This window comes from Puma concolor, chromosome D2 (assembly GCF_028749965.1).
Source record: "Puma concolor isolate L17-30 chromosome D2, mPumCon1.1.hap2, whole genome shotgun sequence".
Lineage (NCBI taxonomy): Eukaryota > Metazoa > Chordata > Mammalia > Carnivora > Felidae > Puma > Puma concolor.
This window is the reverse complement of record NC_141677.1, coordinates 29685420-29703338: the sequence shown is the minus strand read 5'-3', so window position 1 is coordinate 29703338 and position 17919 is coordinate 29685420. Positions and strand designations below refer to the sequence as shown.

General features: G+C 35.7%; 1 protein-coding gene across 5 annotated transcripts in view; it reads left to right on the top strand.

Annotated features, from left to right (window-relative positions):
- CTNNA3 (catenin alpha 3) overlaps positions 1-17919 on the top strand; it is a 1810934-nt gene that overhangs the window by 185612 nt on the left and 1607403 nt on the right. For 4 of the 5 annotated variants that reach the window (XM_025917933.2, XM_086679821.1, XM_086679822.1 and 1 more), the window contains exon 4: positions 11117-11283. In XM_025917933.2, the coding sequence (XP_025773718.1) occupies positions 11117-11283 (167 nt within the window). Of the gene's footprint in view, positions 1-513; positions 837-11116; positions 11284-17919 lie in introns of those variants that run through there. The other variant, XM_086679823.1, reaches the window with a different exon arrangement.

Below are 17919 nucleotides of genomic sequence, written 5' to 3'. Positions count from 1 at the left end.
ATTGTGCAGTTTTTCTTGCTCTTCTAACATGTTGTAGTCACTCTTCTAGTTTCTGGATTTCTTTCAGAGGGAGTTATCAATATGTAGGTGTAGATTTGAGGATCCATGGGAAAACATAAGATCAGGATCCTACTCTGTTACCATCTTGAATTGGAACTCTGAGAACAACCCATAGACTCTTAAAATTCATTTTTTATGATTTATAAAATAATAGTGAAGTCTTTAGGAATTGTTCAATATGATTATTATGTATATGCATTATTTTTCAGTGGGTGCTATGGAATTCTATTTTAATATGTTAATTAGGAATACTTCTGAAGATGATTACATTTAAAACCACTCATAAAATGGTTCCTACCCATGACACAAAAACAGATACTCAGATTAATGGAACAGAATAGAGAACCCAGAATGGACCCACAAACATATGGCCAACTAATCTTTGACAAAGCAGTAAAGAGTATCCAATGGGAAAAAGACAGTCTCTTTAGCAAATGGTGCTGGGAGAACTGGATAGCAACATGCAGAAGAATGAACCTGGACCACTTTCTTACACCATACACAAAAATAAACTCAAAATGGATGAAAGACCTAAATGTAAGACAGGAAGCCATCAAAATCCTCGAGGAGAAAGCAGGCAAAAACCTCTTTGATCTTGGCCGCAGCAACTTCTTACTCAACATGTCTCCAGAAGCAAGGGAAACAAAAGCAAAAATGAACTATTGGGACCTCATCAAAATAAAAAGCTTCTGCACAGCGAAGGAAACAATCAGCAAAACTAAAAGGAAACCAACAGAATGGGAGAAAATATTTGCAAGTGATGTATCAGATAGAGGGTTAGTATCTGAAATCTATAAAGACCTTATCAAACTCAACACCCCAAAAACAAATAATCCAGTGAAGAAACGGGCAAAAGACATGAATAGATACTTCTCCAAATATGACATCCAGATGGCCAACCAACACATGAAAAAATGCTCCACATCACTCATCATCAGGGAAATACAAATCAAAACCACAATGAGATACCACCTCACACCTGTCAGAATGGCTAACATTAACAACTCAGGCAAGAACAGATGTTGGCGAGGATGTGGAGAAAGAGGATCTCTTTTGCACTGCTGGTGGCAATGCAGACTGGTGCAGCCACTCTGGAAAACAGTATGGAGATTCCTCAAAAAGTTAAAAATAGAACTACCCTACGAGCCAGCATTTGCACTACTAGGTATTTATCCAAGGGATACAGGTATACTGTTACCAAGGGGAACATGCACCCCAATGTTTATAGCAGCACTATCAACAACAGCCAAAGTATGGAAAGAGCCCAAATGTCCATCAATGGATGAAATAGATAAACAAATTGTGGTTTATATACACAATGGAATGCTACCTGGCAATGAGAGGGAATGAAATATGGCCTTTGGTAGCAACGTGGATGGAACTGGAGAGTGTTATGCTAGGTGAAATAAGTCATACAGAGAAAGACAGATACCATATGTTTTCACTCTTATGTGGATCCTGAGAAACTTAACAGAAGACCATAGTGGGGGGGCAAGGAAAAAAAAAAAGGTTGGAGAGGGAGGGAGCCAAAATATAAGAGACTCTTAAAAACTGAGAACAGGGGCGCCTGGGTGGCGCAGTCGGTTAAGCGTCCGACTTCAGCCAGGTCACGATCTCGTGGTCCGTGAGTTCGAGCCCCGCGTCGGGCTCTGGGCTGATGGCTCGGAGCCTGGAGCCTGTTTCCGATTCTGTGTCTCCCTCTCTCTCTGCCCCTCCCCCATTCATGCTCTGTCTCTCTCTGTCACAAAAATAAAAAATAAACGTTGAAAAAAAAAAAAACTGAGAACAAACTGAGGGTTGATGGGGGGTGGTAGGGAGGTGAGGGTGGGTGATGGGTATTGAGGAGGGCACCTGTTGGGATGAGCACTGGGTATGGAAACTAATTTGACAATAAATTTCATATTAAAAAAAAGAAGATGTGGTACATATATACAATGGAGTATTACTCAGCAATCAAAAAGAATTAAATCGTGCCATTTGCAACTATGTGGATGGAATTAGAGGTTATTATGCTTAGCGAAATTAGTCAGAGAAAGACAAATATACTATGACTTCACTCATTTGAGGACTTTAAGACACAGAACAGATGAACATGAGGGAAGGGAAGCAAAAATATTATAAAAACAGGGAGGGGGACAAAACATAAGAGACTCTTAAATATAGAGAACAAACAGAGGGTTACTGGAGGGGTTGTGGGAGGGGGAATGGGCTAAATGGTTAAGGGGCTTAAGGAGTCTACTCCTGAAACCATTGTTGCACTCTATGCTATCTAATTTGGATGTAAATTAAAAAAAAAAAAAAAAAGCAAAAAAAAGGTTCCTACTCAGGGATACCTGACAGAGACCATATTTTAGTTATCATTGTATACTTCAGAGTGCTTTGCTTATGGTATAGCTGAATGCATATTTGTTGCATAAATGAATGAGCTCTTTGTAAGGGTTGGATATCATTTCTTAGAAAAAAATGACAGTATTGTCACTTCCAATTTCAAAGCATGGTAATGAGATTCTTTTAGCAGATGTGAGGAAATCAAGGATGTAAATTATTGCTAATTCAGCATAATATAATAGAAGCTAAGCTTACTCATACTTAGCAAATGAAATATTGGAAAAAATAGTGGATAATTTAGTCTGATATACTAGTTGTAAGATTTAGTTTTTCCCCTCAAAAGAATTAAATTGACATCGGAATAATATTAAAGAAAAAAATTTTAAAGCCTTTTAATGTTTATTCTTGAGAGAAAGAGACAGAGCATGAGTTGGGGTGGGATGGGGGGAGAGAGAGAGGGAGACAGAATCTGAAGCAGGCTCTAGGCCCTGAGCTGTCAGCACAGAGCCTGACATGGGGCTCAAACCGATGAACTGTGAGATCATGACTTGAGCTAAAGTTGGACGCTTAACCGACTGAGCCACCCAGGTGCCCCTAAATAAATGTGTATTAGTGCCAGATTAGTCAATAGGGTGTTTGGAGATAAATGCAATAGATAGCAATTGTGGGCAGCAATTGTGGTTCAAAGTTTGACCATTTAATTAAGTTATAAATCCATACTATTATCTTTTTTTTTATTGTTCATTGTAATATATGGATAGCTATGTTTTCTTGTCATTTTGTTTTATTATTAATAGCTTTAAATACATTATACTCCTAATAGTTGGAGATAATGTAGGAATTACAATGTTAGGTTTAATACTTAGATACTTTATGTATATTGTTATCTTAAAATTATGGCCAAATTTAAATATGACATGAAATTATTTTGTCACTTTTTAGCACTGCCTGGATGGCTCAGTCAGTTAAGCATCTGACTCTTGGTTTTGGCTCAGGTCATGATCTCATGGTTTATGAGAACAAGCCCTGTGTCAGGCTCCATGCTAACAGTGTGGAGCCTGCTTGGGATTCTCTCCCTCTCTCTCTGACCCTCCTCATTCATGTTCTTGCTCTTCTCTCTCAAAATAAATAAATAAACTTTAAAAAACCTATTTGAAACTATTTTTGTCAACTTTTAAAAGTACTTCATCATTCTTTCAAAACTTTGAAGTGTCATCAGTTAGCCCTATTTTAAAAGCTCCCTTTATATTGAAGTTTATTATTATAGTTTATTTTTACGTGGACTAATGTATTTTTACATATTAATGTATAATTAAAGTTTGCCCAAGTAAGATTGAAATTAATTTCCGGTGTTTTACAGTGCTGCACAATATTTGCTTTAAGGTATGTTTTTTTTTTATTATTGGAAGTGAAAAGTTCATTTATTTTTGTATACATAGACACACCTCTTAAATATTTTATTTTATCTTAACAGATGTAATGTAAACATTAGCTAATTTCTTCATGTTGGGCCAACTCCCATTTCTAGTACAAGGCTGTTAATTGAATCTCATACAATTCTTTTTGCCTAAATCACACCCATACTATATTGACTAAGATTTCTAGTTTTGGTGTCTTTAAAAAATTTTTTTATTTTAAGTTTTTTAATTTTATTTTTGAGAGAGAGAGAGAGAGCGTGAGAAAGCATGAGTGGGGGGAGGGGCAGAGAGAGAGGGAGACACAGAATCCAAAGCAGGCTCCAGGCTTTGTGCTGTCAGCACAGAGCCTGATGTAGGGCTTGAACCCACAAACCGTGAGTTCATGACCTGAGCTGAAGTCAGACGCTTAACCAACTGAGCCACCCAGGTGCCCCTGTAGTTTTGGTGTCTTAATGGAAGAGAACTTAATGACAGTTGAGAAACTACCAACCTGCAGCATCCTTCTTGACATTTTATAATTTTCTCCCTTACTTTCCCCAACTTTTTTTCTTCCAGACTCAATTTGACAGTTTTTGCAACTAATTTTTATTGTCTCCTAGCATTCAAATTAATTTTCAAAGAAATAACAGGTCTTTTTTGTATTATCACTTGATAAGTTTATATATTTCTTAAAATTTCATAATTATAATTACAACTGACATCAAAAGGTTGCAGAACAAACTGACAGTCTTTTTTTTTTTTTTTTCCCTGACAGGCTCTTGGTACATACTTCAATTAGTGGGAACAGAAGGGCTGCAGTATACTTGAAATAATCCTTTGGTATTGAGCAGGAAGGAGGGATCATTAATAGGTTTCTGAGAGGGAATAAAAATAATTGATTAATCTAGAGAGATGGTTAAGAGGAGGTCTCTTAAGAATTTCTACTATATCCCACTTGTGATGTTTGGAGACGTTTCCATCAGTTTTATGGAAGTGAACCCCACCAAATTTTATATTTTATAAACATTCATAATTTTATAGAATTAGCCCTATCAAAGCATTCTCCAGCTCATTTTGATTATTCTCAATGGTGCAGGACTCAGTGCCAGGTTGCCTATGCCCTTCTACTTTAGTTAACTCATGATGCTGTCCTCCTGTTATCTTTACCCGGCCACAGCTATTCTCTGATGATTAATGCCTTAAAGCTAGAAATTCTGCTTTCTCTGAATTGTATTGTTAGGGGATACTGGGGCACTGCTCATTCTAGGGCTAATTATTCCCCACTATGTCTCTATCCAATATCCAATAAATCATGAAGTTTTCCATTCTGGTGGTGGGAACAAGCACTATTTCCAGTGCTGTGTGTCAAGTACTATTACCTTAAATCTTTTCAGATGGCTTTTTGTTTTTTTAACCTTAGGTAGTTTCTTCCCCATGTCTGTGTTGATCAGTAGCTGAATACTCAAGGGGGAGTTTCTGCACATCTTTAGAGTTCTCTCCCTGTGTATCGCTCTTCTTTCTCATTCTCTGTTCTGTGTACGTTAGCTGCCACAATCTCTCTGGATGCTTAGTTCTGTCTCTTTAGCTCAGAGAGTTTGCCAGGCTCTGTTTTAATTTTCCCTTCCTGTCTGTGGCCTGGAAAGTCTCTCAAAGCAATAAGCAAGGGCTACCAAAGATCTCATGTTGCTTGTTTCCCATTTCTCAAAGATTGCTGTCCTTTATTGCCTGATGTCCATTGCCTTCGCAACCATTTTTTCACATATTTTGTCCATTGTCAGGTGGGAAAAAAATCTAGTTTTGTTACTCTGCTTTGGCTGGAACCAAATTACAACTTGTGATAAGAATTTACTGAGAGTTTGGAGATAATGAAAGGGAAGTAAAACAGCCAGTATTTTACAATGACAACCATATACAGCTGCATTTGAGTCTATAGGTCTTGCTGATGTCCCTGTAGGTGCTGCTGATATTCTTGTAGCTTTCAAGCCTGAGTCCACACAGCAGTGGCTCGTTCTTTGGCCCTTAATTCTGCCATGATAAGGTTTTCTTTTAACATAGAAAACATTTTGCTCCTTACATTTAAAGTTGTCTCAAACATTGTAAATAAGGTCTTTGCTTTTTTTTTTTTTAACGTCTGTGTAAGTTTAGGGCCTAATTGAAGTCATCCTCCTCTTGTCTCCCCCCACCCCCACCCAAATCAGTCTGCTCCAAAGTTAAATTCAAGCTTCTACCTTTTAGGTGTTTCGAAATTCAAATGGCTTTTTCTCAATTAAAAACAAATAAAAGCAAACCCCTAGTGCCCAGTCTCAGCCTCAGAACTCCATTATAGTGGAGTATGTTATTATATATTGAATCAATTAATATGCATTAGTGCATGTCACATGGTATCAAATATTAAAACACACAGAAGAGTGGCCAGAGGCATGCACTAGAAATCTTAATTGAATAATAAACATAATGTTAATTATAAAAGTTAGAGGAAATTCGATCTTTAGTATTTGCTCCTTTTCATTTTGGTTGTTCTCCTTTCTCTTCTGGATGTTTTACTTATGCAGTATTTTTGTTTGTTTGTTTGTTTGATTCTGATTTTAAAGCTTATAGTCAATACAATCATTTTACAATGACTTTTAGAAGTGGAGTTGTACTTTTGAATGAGGCAAAGGAACTTGCTATTTAAAAGAACCATGCAAGTATCCTATAAAGTGAAGAATATTTTGTAATGTGTCTATTTAGCCAAAAATCTTTCTTTTTTTTTTTTTTTTTTACTTCTGGAGTTTATATGATCACATAAATTTTTTACACATCAGATTTTTGTATATTCAGAAGTTTTTCCATATTACACTTATATATGTACACAATCTCTTTATATGTAGATATCTTTGTAGAGTATATACTTCAGTACATTATTCAAGCAGGAATTTCATAACTGATTTTCTTGAAGATTAAAAAGAGCATATTTTATAGGAAAGGAACAAAATGAATCTAACAGAAAACTTTCTGAACCTAGTTCTTGTGGTATTTTCGGGAGCTTCAGTAAATTGCTCTGATGTATGGAATGGGATTTCTTGAAGGAAAGGTATAGTTTTTTATTTGTATGTATATCAAAAGTGAAATTTCCTATTTATTAAATTTCAAATTAAAAGCATTAAAAGAAAGATTGGAAATGATATTTCAAAAGAATAGACTTCTCATGTGTAGACTCTATAACACATGGATGCTAATATTGTAGATAGAAAGGAATTTGTTGTGCTTTTTTTTCTATTTGGAAAATAGCCATTTTTTTTTTTCCTGACAGAAGACAATTAGGCAGCGAACTGGCTAGATTATATAAACCAGCTATCTTTGATAATAAATAGTTTGAACATGTTGCTCCTACCTTGAACATTTCTCAGTGTGTCCTCTGACACCTCAGGCAGAGGTACGTCCTTCTCTGTGCCTTTACTACTTTGTACAGGTCTCTGCTTGAGCCCTGCTTAGATTGTATGACAGTGTTTGTTGGCTCTCATTTGTGAAATTATTAGGCTCAAACTGCATTGTATTAATCTCTGTATCTTGGATGCCTAGGATGGAGCTGTGTTATATAAGGAACAACATATGTTTGTTAAAAGAAAAGTTGAATAATGTTCATTCACATATTCATTCAACAACACACATTCAATGTGTCGGATATATTCATCAGAGTAGGCACTGTTCTAACTTGGGAATACTGTGGTGACCAGGACCAGTGCAGCTCTTATTCTCACTAGTCTTTTTCTTTTTTTTTCTTTTTCAAGTTTTTATTAAATTCCAGTTAGTTAACATGTAATATAATATTAGTTTCAGGTGTAGAATTTAGTGATTTATCACTTACATACAACACCTGGTGTTCATCACAAGTGCCCTCATTAATACCTATCACCTATTTAACCTATCCCTCCCCCACCTACCTCCCCTCCCCTGTAACCCTTAATTAGTTCTGTATACTTAAGAATCTGTTTCCTGGTTTGCGTCTCTTTTCCCCCTCCATATTCATCTGTTTTGTTTGTTAAATTTCATATATGAGTGAAATCATACTGTATTTGTCTTTGACTGACTTATTTTGCTTAGCATAATACTCTCTAGCTCTATCCACTTGTTGCAAATGGCCAGATTTCATTCTTTTTTATGGCTGAGTAATATTTCATTATATCTATATCTATATCTATCTATATCATCTATATCTATATCATCTATCTATGTCTATATATCTATCACATCACATCTTTATCCATTAATCAGTTGATGGACATGTGGGCTTTTTCCATAATTTGGTTATTGTTGATAATACTGCTACAAACATTGGGGTGCATGTGTTCCTTTGAATTAATATTTTTGTATCCTTTAGGTAAAACCTACTAGTGCAATTGCTGGATCATAGGGTATTTCTATTTTTAACTTATTGAGGAACATCCACACTGTTTTCTAGAGTGGATGCATCAGTTTGTTTTCCCACCAACAGTGTAAGAGCGTTCCCGCTTTTTCACATCCTCGCCAACACCTGTTGTTACTTATGTTGTTAATTTTAGCCATTCTGACTGGTGTAACTCTTACTAGTCTTTTGATTTAGAATTAAGAACAGGCTTTGACTTAAGTCATTATGGTAAATGATGATGGATAGTTATGATAGGAAGCATAGAATCTTACTGTGAGACCTGCCTTACTGTGGGACTCCCTTGGTAAGGGGGGCATTGGAGGCTTCACAGAGGAAGTGATGCTTAAGTTGGGAGCAGAAGTATGAGGTGAAGCTGAAAAGGGTTGAGAGCGTTGCAGGAGAGGGAGGGTGGTAAGTCCAGTAATAGGAAGTTTACTTGTTGCGTCTTTGTTCATGTACTTCAGGAGTGCCTTTTTTTCCCAATAGTGCTACTTGGTTTTCTCTTCATATTACCTTAATGGAGACAGAGACTGTAATTGATCTTTAATGTTTAAATGATATTTTCCTGAGTATGACTCTTCAACCAGTTGTTCAACATCCCAACATTTTTAGTCAACAACACATAATTCTATTTTGATGTGTATTTAGTTTTAGTAAAGTCAAAGACCATATTGTATAAAGACTATCATAACTTTCCAATTCAGAATCATGACAAGAAAAAAATCTTTTATGTGGGAATTAACCTGCTCTCTGAATTTCTGAGGTCACTTTAATTTTCAGTCTCCTCGCAGAAATTCTAACTTGCCGAGAAACACATAAAAATCACCATTTCCTGGTCTTAAAAATTTACCAACTCTACTAGAAATTTCCTGAGAAAATAACAGCTAATATTTGTTGAGTGCTTTCCATGTTCAGATACTGTGCTAAATATATGTTATGAATTATATCTCATTTAGCCATCTCAGAAACACTGTGAAATAAGTAATATTTTTATGCCTTTCCATTACATGAGGACACTGAAAGTATTTAAGCATCCAAGGTCTCAGAGCTAGAAGAGGCAGATAAGAATTTGATCTCAGAGGTGTCTGACTTAATAGTCTGAATTCCTAACTTGGTATTGCTAAGAGAGCTAACATGTTTATATTAACATGTTCAGACAGTCTCAGACCCTCTTCATAGGTTCTGTCCATTATAAGGAACACTATTCTTTGTTATATTTAATAAAAATACTCAATTTCATTTTCATTATGCTGACTTTCACAAATAAATAACTAAAATATTCATGGAGTAGGTAAGACACTCCCTTAATATGTTATTGGTGAGATGGCTGTATTTTGGAAAATTTTTTGACAATATGTATCAAACCTTAAAATTCATTTGCCTCTTGACTCAGCAATTCCACTTTTGAGAATTTATCCTCCAGCTAAGTTTGCTCATGCATGCAAAACTATGTGTCATTCTTTGCAGTACAGTTTGAAATAGGAAAAAGTTGGAAATTATTTATGTGTTTAATGGAGGTCTCGTAAAATAAGTTATAGTATATCAGTAAAATGTAACTTTATTCAAGTATTAAAAAAAATGACAAAAGCCAATCAACTCTTTAGTAAGCTCAAAGCACTGTTCTTATTTAATTTTTATAAAAATTGTAGGTATTATTATTAGCTCCATTTGCAAGGGAAAAAATAAGGCATAAAGAAGTTAAGTGACTTGTCTGAGGTAGTAGGACAGATGCTGAAGCAGAACAGCTTTAGAGCCCACATGGTAAGTTACCGTTCATTCTTTAATGTCTCCTGGTCAATTATATCCCAGCATGAATAGAAAATAAATTGGTAAGTGAAAAAACAAATTGTAGAAAATGTTTATAGTATGAAAATATTTGTGAAAAGTATTTATATCTTCTGTGTGTTCCATTTAAAATATAAAATGTCTCTGTTTTCTTAGGACAGAAAATATTTTATATATTCATATATATGAATGTGTGAATATATTCATAAAAATACATACATTTAAACATACATGTACATTTATACATATAAGTAAATATTTATACATATGCACATACATAAAACATGTATTCATGGAAAAATTTCTGGATGGATATACAAGAACTCCATGAGTATTTTTGGGTGATTTGTATGGAGACTTTCTAAAAATTGTTTTCACTTTATACTCTTCAGTATAGTGAATTATTTAAAAATAATGAGCATGTAGTGATTTCATAATAAAAACAAGTTTAAATTGAAAAACTTAAAACATAGTGGATGTGGTAAGCAATTATGTTAGTGGAGAGGGGTAAAGAGGAATCTTTTCATTTCATACCCTTCTGAACTGTGAACTTTTAAAAATGAATGAGTACGCATTGCTTTTATCATAAAACGTATTTTCAGCGAAAAAAACCTTAAAAATTGTAGGCATATTTCTCTAACAATTATGTACTATGAAATATAATTTGACAATTTAGGAGATAGGTTATTATATTGACAGTTTAGGATAAATCTGCCTATGTTAAACTTTTATCTCAGAGAATTACTGTCTCAAAGGCTAGCTGTTTTCTAACATTGAGCTGGAAAGTAGTTTAATGAAGATTTACCTTATTTTTATAAGCCAGATTGTTTCCAGTTGAAGTCTTAGTAATGAAACCTTTCACAGCAAATGAGATTCAGCAAATGCAGAAGTTGACAGCGGTGTTACTAGATGTTGCTAGTCAATTGAGCACAATTCTCTTGCAGGAAAATGGTATCATGCTTCTTAAACTCCAGAGCATTTATCAAAGAGAAATGTCGATTTTAAACTCCATTGTTTATTAAGAGACAGTGTTCTAGTGTCAACTGACACTATTTTAATATTATGCTTAGTCATAGAATGTACTTGGAATTAGGATGATAAATACTTAAACAGGTATAGCTGAAACTTAAAGTATATTATTTTGGGTTGTGTTTTTCAGGTGAAGCTCTGAAAGTATCAGCTGAGAGATTTGCAGATGACCCCTGTTATCTCCCAAAAAGGGAGGCTGTGGTTCAGGCTGCCCGTGCCTTGTTGGCTGCAGTTACCAGACTCCTTATCCTCGCAGACATGATTGATGTCATGTGTCTCTTACATCACGTGTCAGCTGTAAGTAAAAGATGGCCAGTTTACCTTGGCATTGTTCTCATTTCTAATTACTTTTTCCGAACCCGGCATCAATCCTAGTGCATCCCAGCCTTGCCTTCATTTCTTATAGTCATCCAACAGAAGCTGACTGGATTGAATTGTGCAAGTCATGTATACCTCAAAAGAACAAAGTCAGAAGTTAGTCTTTTTGTTGTAGTTTCTTTTTCAACATGTTTAAAATTGAAAAATTTTTAAAGTTTTAACTTAAATTCTAGGTACTTAACATATAGTGTAATATTAGTTTCAGGTGTATGATTTAGTGATTCAACACTTACATACAATACCTGGTCTCTTCACAAGTGCACTCCTTAATCCCCATCACCTATTTTACCCATCCCCCCACCCCACCCTGATCCACCTTCCCTCTGGTGACCATCGATTTGTTCTCTATAGTTAGGAGTCTGTTTCTTGGTTTGCCTCTCTCTTTTTTCCCTTATGATCATTTGTTTTGTTTCTTAAATTCCACATACAAATGAAATCATATGGTATTTGTCTTTCACTGACTTATTTCACTTAGCATAAATACTCTGTAGCTCCATCCACATCATTGCAAATGGCAAAATTTCATTCTTGTCTTTGGCTGAATAATATTCCATTGTATATGTATACCACATCTTTATCCATTCTTCAGTAAGTGGGCATTTGGCCGTTTCCATAATTTGGCTATTGTTGATAATGCTATAAACATTGGGCTGCATGTATCCATTCGAATTAGTATTTTTTGTAAACTTTGGGTAAATACCTATTATTGCAATTGCTGGATTATAGGGTAGTTCTATTTTTAACTTTTTGGGGAACCTCCATACTGTTTTCCAGGGTGGCTGTACCAGTTTGTATTCCTACCAGCAGCGTAAGAGGGTTCCCCTTTCTCCGCATCCTTGCCAACACCTGTTGTTTCTTGTGTTGTTGATTTTAGCCATTCTGACAGGTGTGAGATCATATCTTATTGTAGTTTTGATTTGTATTTCCTTGATGACCAGTGATGTTGAAGATTTTTTCATGTGTCTGTCAGCCATCTAGATGTCTTCTTTGGAAAAATGTCTATTCATGTCTTCTACCCATTTGTTAACTGGATCATTTGTTTTTTTGAGTGTTGAGTTTTAGAAGTTCTTTATATATTTTGGATGCTAACCCTTTCTCAGATATGTCATTTGCAAATATCTTCTCCCAATCAGCAGGCTGCCTTTTACTTTTGTTGATTGTTTTCTTCAATGTGCAGAAGCTTTTTATCTTGATGAAGTCCTAATAGTTTATTTTTGCTTTTGTTTTTTCCTCAGGAAGCATATCTAGTAAGAAGTTGCTAAGGCTGATGTCAAAGGGGTTACTGCTTGTATTCTCCTCTGGGATTTTTATGGGTTTTGTCTCACATTTAGGTCTTTCATTCATTTTGAATTTACTTTTGTGTATGGTATAAGAAAGTGGTGCAGTTTCATTCCTTTGAGTGTTGCTGTCAACACCATTTGTTGAAGAGACATTCTTTTACCCATTGGATATTTTTTCCTACTTTGTGGAAGATTAATTGACCACATAATTGTGCATTCATTTCTAGGTTTTCTCTCTCTCTCTCAATACACACACACACACACACACACACACACACACACACACACACACACGTATCTCTCTCTCTATATATATATATATTAAAGAACAGGTTTATACACACACACACACACACACACACACACACATATATATACTTAAAAGAACAGTAGTTACAAACTTTATATTTTTAAATTTTTTTTTTTGAGAGAAAGAGTCAGTTGGAGAGGGACAGAGAGAGAGAGAGAGAGAGAGAGAGAGAGAGAGGGAGAGAGATATTGAGACAGAGGATCCAAAGCTGGCTCTGCATTGACAAACAGAGAGCCTGATGAAGGGCTCAAACTCAGGAACAGTGAGATCGTGACCTGAGCTAAAGTCAGACACTTAACTGACTGAGCCACCCAGGCCACCCCTCTGGGTTTCCTGTTCTCATACATTGATATACGTGTCTATTTTTGTGCCAGTACCATGCTGTTTTAATTACTATAGCTTTGTAATATAGCTTGAAGTCCCAAATCATGATGCCTCCAGCTTTGCTTTCCCTTTTCAAGGTCTTTGGGATCTTTTGTGGTTCCATACAAATTGTTTATCTTAAAGCCAGTGGTTTTGAAAAACAGAGGATGGTTTACTGATAAGAAAATGGCTAGGATTATATAGGTAATATAAATAATATACAAATATAAATAGAAAAACTTTAAAACTGAAGACACTAGGAAGTTTATCCTAGTTTGTAAATGAATACTGTTTGCCAGCTCCACTTGATCCAACATAAACTGTGTATGTTTACATGTAGTCTGTGATATCTGTAGTAATCCGTTATGAAAATGTATAAATTGATTTAATATGAGTAAAAAATACAGTTTTACTAGGATACTACAAAGGCAGCAAGGTATCTTGTTATTTTGCTAGACAAATCCATTTAGAAAAGTTTTAGTAGAAAGAGAATTTTATTAAAGCCCTTTTTACTTTCTTTAGTAACCAAAGACTTTCTTTAGTTTCTTTAGGACCAAAGTCACCTTTGTCCAGTTGAAAAGGTTGCAAACATTCCTTTGGAGTCTCTGATCTATCTCCTGCATCAAAGAGGACTTTTACTCTTCTGTCCATAAATACAGCTGCATATACATAAATGTGTCTGGTGACTGTAATATCACTACTACATTAAGCAAATGATGGCTTCCTCTGATTGACCTTCTTGTTAAAATCTTTTTAATTGCTACCTTAAACCTTTTTCTTGTCTTTATTTTACTCTCTAATGCTTATTTTAACCCTAAAGTATAGCAAGTTTCCTTTATACTTTTATATTCCTTTTCTTTTGATAGTTTTATTACTGCAAAAAAGCAATTCAGCACTTTGTGTTGTTGTTTTTAGGAAAGGGAATAGTTCTCATCATCAGATGCTGTCTACTAGTGGGTTCGTAGGTGAGATAATTAAGCATTGTTTGTTGGTTATTGGTTTGTTGACTACCATAAACAATACCATAAACAAATCCCTAAAAATTTCTGAGATTCATTTTTGTCATATGTGAATACAAGTATTAATAAATGCTGTAACCAAGAAGAAGGTATGAAAGATTAAGTGCCAGGTAGTTTCTAGTTCCAATGACACAATATTTCCTGTATTTTAGACTCTAGGTTTGTTGAGATAGAGCAGAAAGTCTGTTTCAGGTAAAAATTGCTACCTTCATAATCGACTAAGCAGTAAGTGTGTATATATAAAGATCACAAACACATTCATTACCAATTTTAATTGAGCATAGTGCTAAGTAATTCACACACATGATGTCATTCAAATGAAGCAGTAGGTAATTGAAGATCAAAACAAAGTAAAGTGCTATTTTTGAATAAAAATGATAGTTTATAGTTACTGAGTTTTTATAATGTGCTAACACTGTGCTGGATTATCTCCTTTAATTCAATCTTCAGCAACCATATGACTTTGATTGTAATTTTAAAGATGAAGAAATGGAGGCATATTTATTTAAGAAATTTGCTTGTACAAGGCAACAGGAAAAATAAAACTTTAAGAACATAGTACTCCAAGAGTTAGAACAGCTTGAACTATACATACCTTTCAGAAGTGTTTAATCAAGTTCATGGGCCTATAATAGGTTGTTAAAGGAATTTAGGTATGTCAGGAGGAGGAGGTGTTCTTTAGTCTCTCCCACATTTGCTAGTAACTCATCAGAGACTGAATTTAGGCTACATCATTTAAGATGCTCATAATTGTGTATAGTACAACAATGATACCTCATCTGTGAAAAAGGAAGACCTTTTGTGGTAAATTGTGATAGTGTTGCATTATTTCATCCTTATGAAAAATTTATATTTAAATTGCATCATCGATTCAATTCTTTTGACAAAATAGACAAACTGGATTTTTTTTGATACCATCAAATTAGAATTATTTAACCCAACATTCCCTCGCTCCAAAGTATTCTATAGAGCCTGTCTCATAAATATCCAACAGGAAATAGACATTTTTCCAAAGAAGACACACAGATGGCCAACAGACATATGAAAAGATGTTCAACATCACTCATCATCAGGGAAATGCAAATCAAAACCACAATGAGATTCCACCTGACCTGTCAGAATGGCTAAAATTAACAACATAGGAGGGGCGCTTTGGTGGCTCAGTCAGTTAAGCGTCCAACTTTTGATTTCAGCTCAGGTCATGATCTCATGGGAGATCAAGCCCTGCATTGGGCTGAGTGTACAGCCTGCTTGAGATTGTCTCTCTCCCTCTCCCTCCCTCTCTCCCTCCCTCTCTCCCTCCCTCCCTCCCTCTCTCTCTCTCTCTCTCTCTCACTCACTCAAAATAAGTAAATACTTAAAAAAATTGACACAGGGAACAACAGATGTTGGTGAGATGTGGAGAGAGGGGAACCCTCCTGCACTGTTGGTGGGAATGCAAAATGGTGCAGCCACTCTGGAAAACAGTATGGATATTCCTCAAAAAGTTAAAAATAGAACTACCCTATAATCCAGCAATTGTAATGCTAGGTGTTTACCCAAAGGATACAAATATACCGATTTGAAGGGGCACCCCAAAGCTTATAGCAGCATTATCAACAATAGCCATATTATAGAAAGAGCCCAGATTTTCACTGACTGATGAATGGATAAAGAGGATATATATATAGTGGAATATTACTTGCCCACAGAAAAGAATGAAATCTTTTTTTTTCTTTTTCTTTTTTTTAAATACAACTTATGGTCAAATTGATTTCCATACAACACCAGTGCTCATCACAACAAGTGCGATCCTCCATGCCCATCACCCACTTTCCCCTCTCCCCCACCCTCTATCAACCCTCAGTTTGTTCTTAGTTTTTAAGAGTCTCTTATGGTTTGCCTCCCTCCCTCTCTGTTACTTTTTTCCCCCCCTTCTCCTCCCCCATGGTCTTCTGTTAAGTTTCTTAGGATCCACATATGAGTGAAAACAAATGGCATCTGTCTTTCTCTGCCTTACTTATTTCACTTAGCATAATGCCCTCCAGTTCCATCCACGTTGCTGCAAATGGCCAGATTTCATTCTTTCTCATTGTCAAGTAGTATTCCATTTTATATATAAACCACATCTTCTTTATCCATTTGTCAGTTGATGGACATTTAGGCTCTTTCCATAATTTGGCTATTGTTGAAAGTGCTGCTATAAACATTGGGGTACAAGTGCCCCTGTGCATCAGCATTCCTGTATCCCTTGGGTAGATTCCTAGCAGTGCTATTGCTGGGTCATAGGATAGTTCTATTTTTAATATTTTGAGAAAACTTCACACTGTTTTCTAGAGTGGCTGCACCAGTTTGCATTCCTACCAGCAGTGCAAGAGGGTTCCCATTACTCCACATCCTCTCCTGCATCTATAGTTTCCTGATTTGTTCATTTTAGCCACTCTGACAGGCATGAGGTGATATCTCAGTGTGGTTTTTGATTGTATTTCCCTGATGATGAGTGACATTGAGCATCTTTTCATGTGCTTGTTGGCCATCTGGATGTCTTCTTTGGAGAAGTGTCTATTCATGTCTTCTGCCCATTTCTTCACCGGATTATTTGTTTTTCAGGTATGGAGTTTGGTGAGTTCTTCATAGATTTTGGATACTAGACCTTTGTCTAATATGTCATTTGCAGATATCTTTTCCCATATCATCGGTTGCCTTTTAGTTTTGTTGATTGTTTCCTTTGTAGTACAGAAGCTTTTTATCTTGATAAGGTCCCAATAGTTCATTTTTGCTTTTAATTCCTTGCCTTTGGAGAGGTGTCAAGTAAGAAATTGCTGCAGCTGAGGTCAAAGAGGTTGTTGCCTGCTTTCTCCTCTAGGGTTTTGATGGTTTCCTGTCTCATATTCAGGTCTTTCATCCATTTCTAGTTTATTTTTGTATATGGTGTAAGAAAGTGGTCGAGTTTCATTCTTCTGCCTGATGCTGTCCAGTTCTCCCAGCACTATTTGTTAAAGACTCTGTCTTTTTTTCCGTTGGATACTCTTTTCCTGCTTTGTCAAAGATTAGTTGGCCATACATTTTTGGGTCCAATTCTGGGGTCTCTATTCTATTCCATTGGTCTATATGTCTGTTTTTATGCCAATACCATACTATCTTGATGATTACAGCCTTGTAGTAGACCCTAAAGTCTGGGATTGTGATGCCTCCCACTTTGGTTTTCTTCTTCATTATTACTTTGGCTATTTGGGGTGAAAAGAATGAAATATTACCATTTGCAATGATGTGGATGGAACTAGAGTCTTTTTTATTATGCTAAATGAAATAAGTCAGTCAGAGAAAGACGATGCCATGATTTCACTCATGTGGAATTTAAGAAACAAAACAGATGAACATAGAGGAAGGCAGGAAAAAAAAGAGAGAAAAGCAAACCATAAGAGACTCCAACTATAGAGAACCAACTGAGGTCTGCTGGAGGGGATGTGGGCAGGAGATGGGCTAAATGGGTGATGGGTATTAAGGAAGGCACCTGTTATGTTGAGCACTGGATGTTATATGTAAGTGATGAATCACTAAATCCTACTCCTGAAAGAAGTATTACACTATATGGTAACTAACT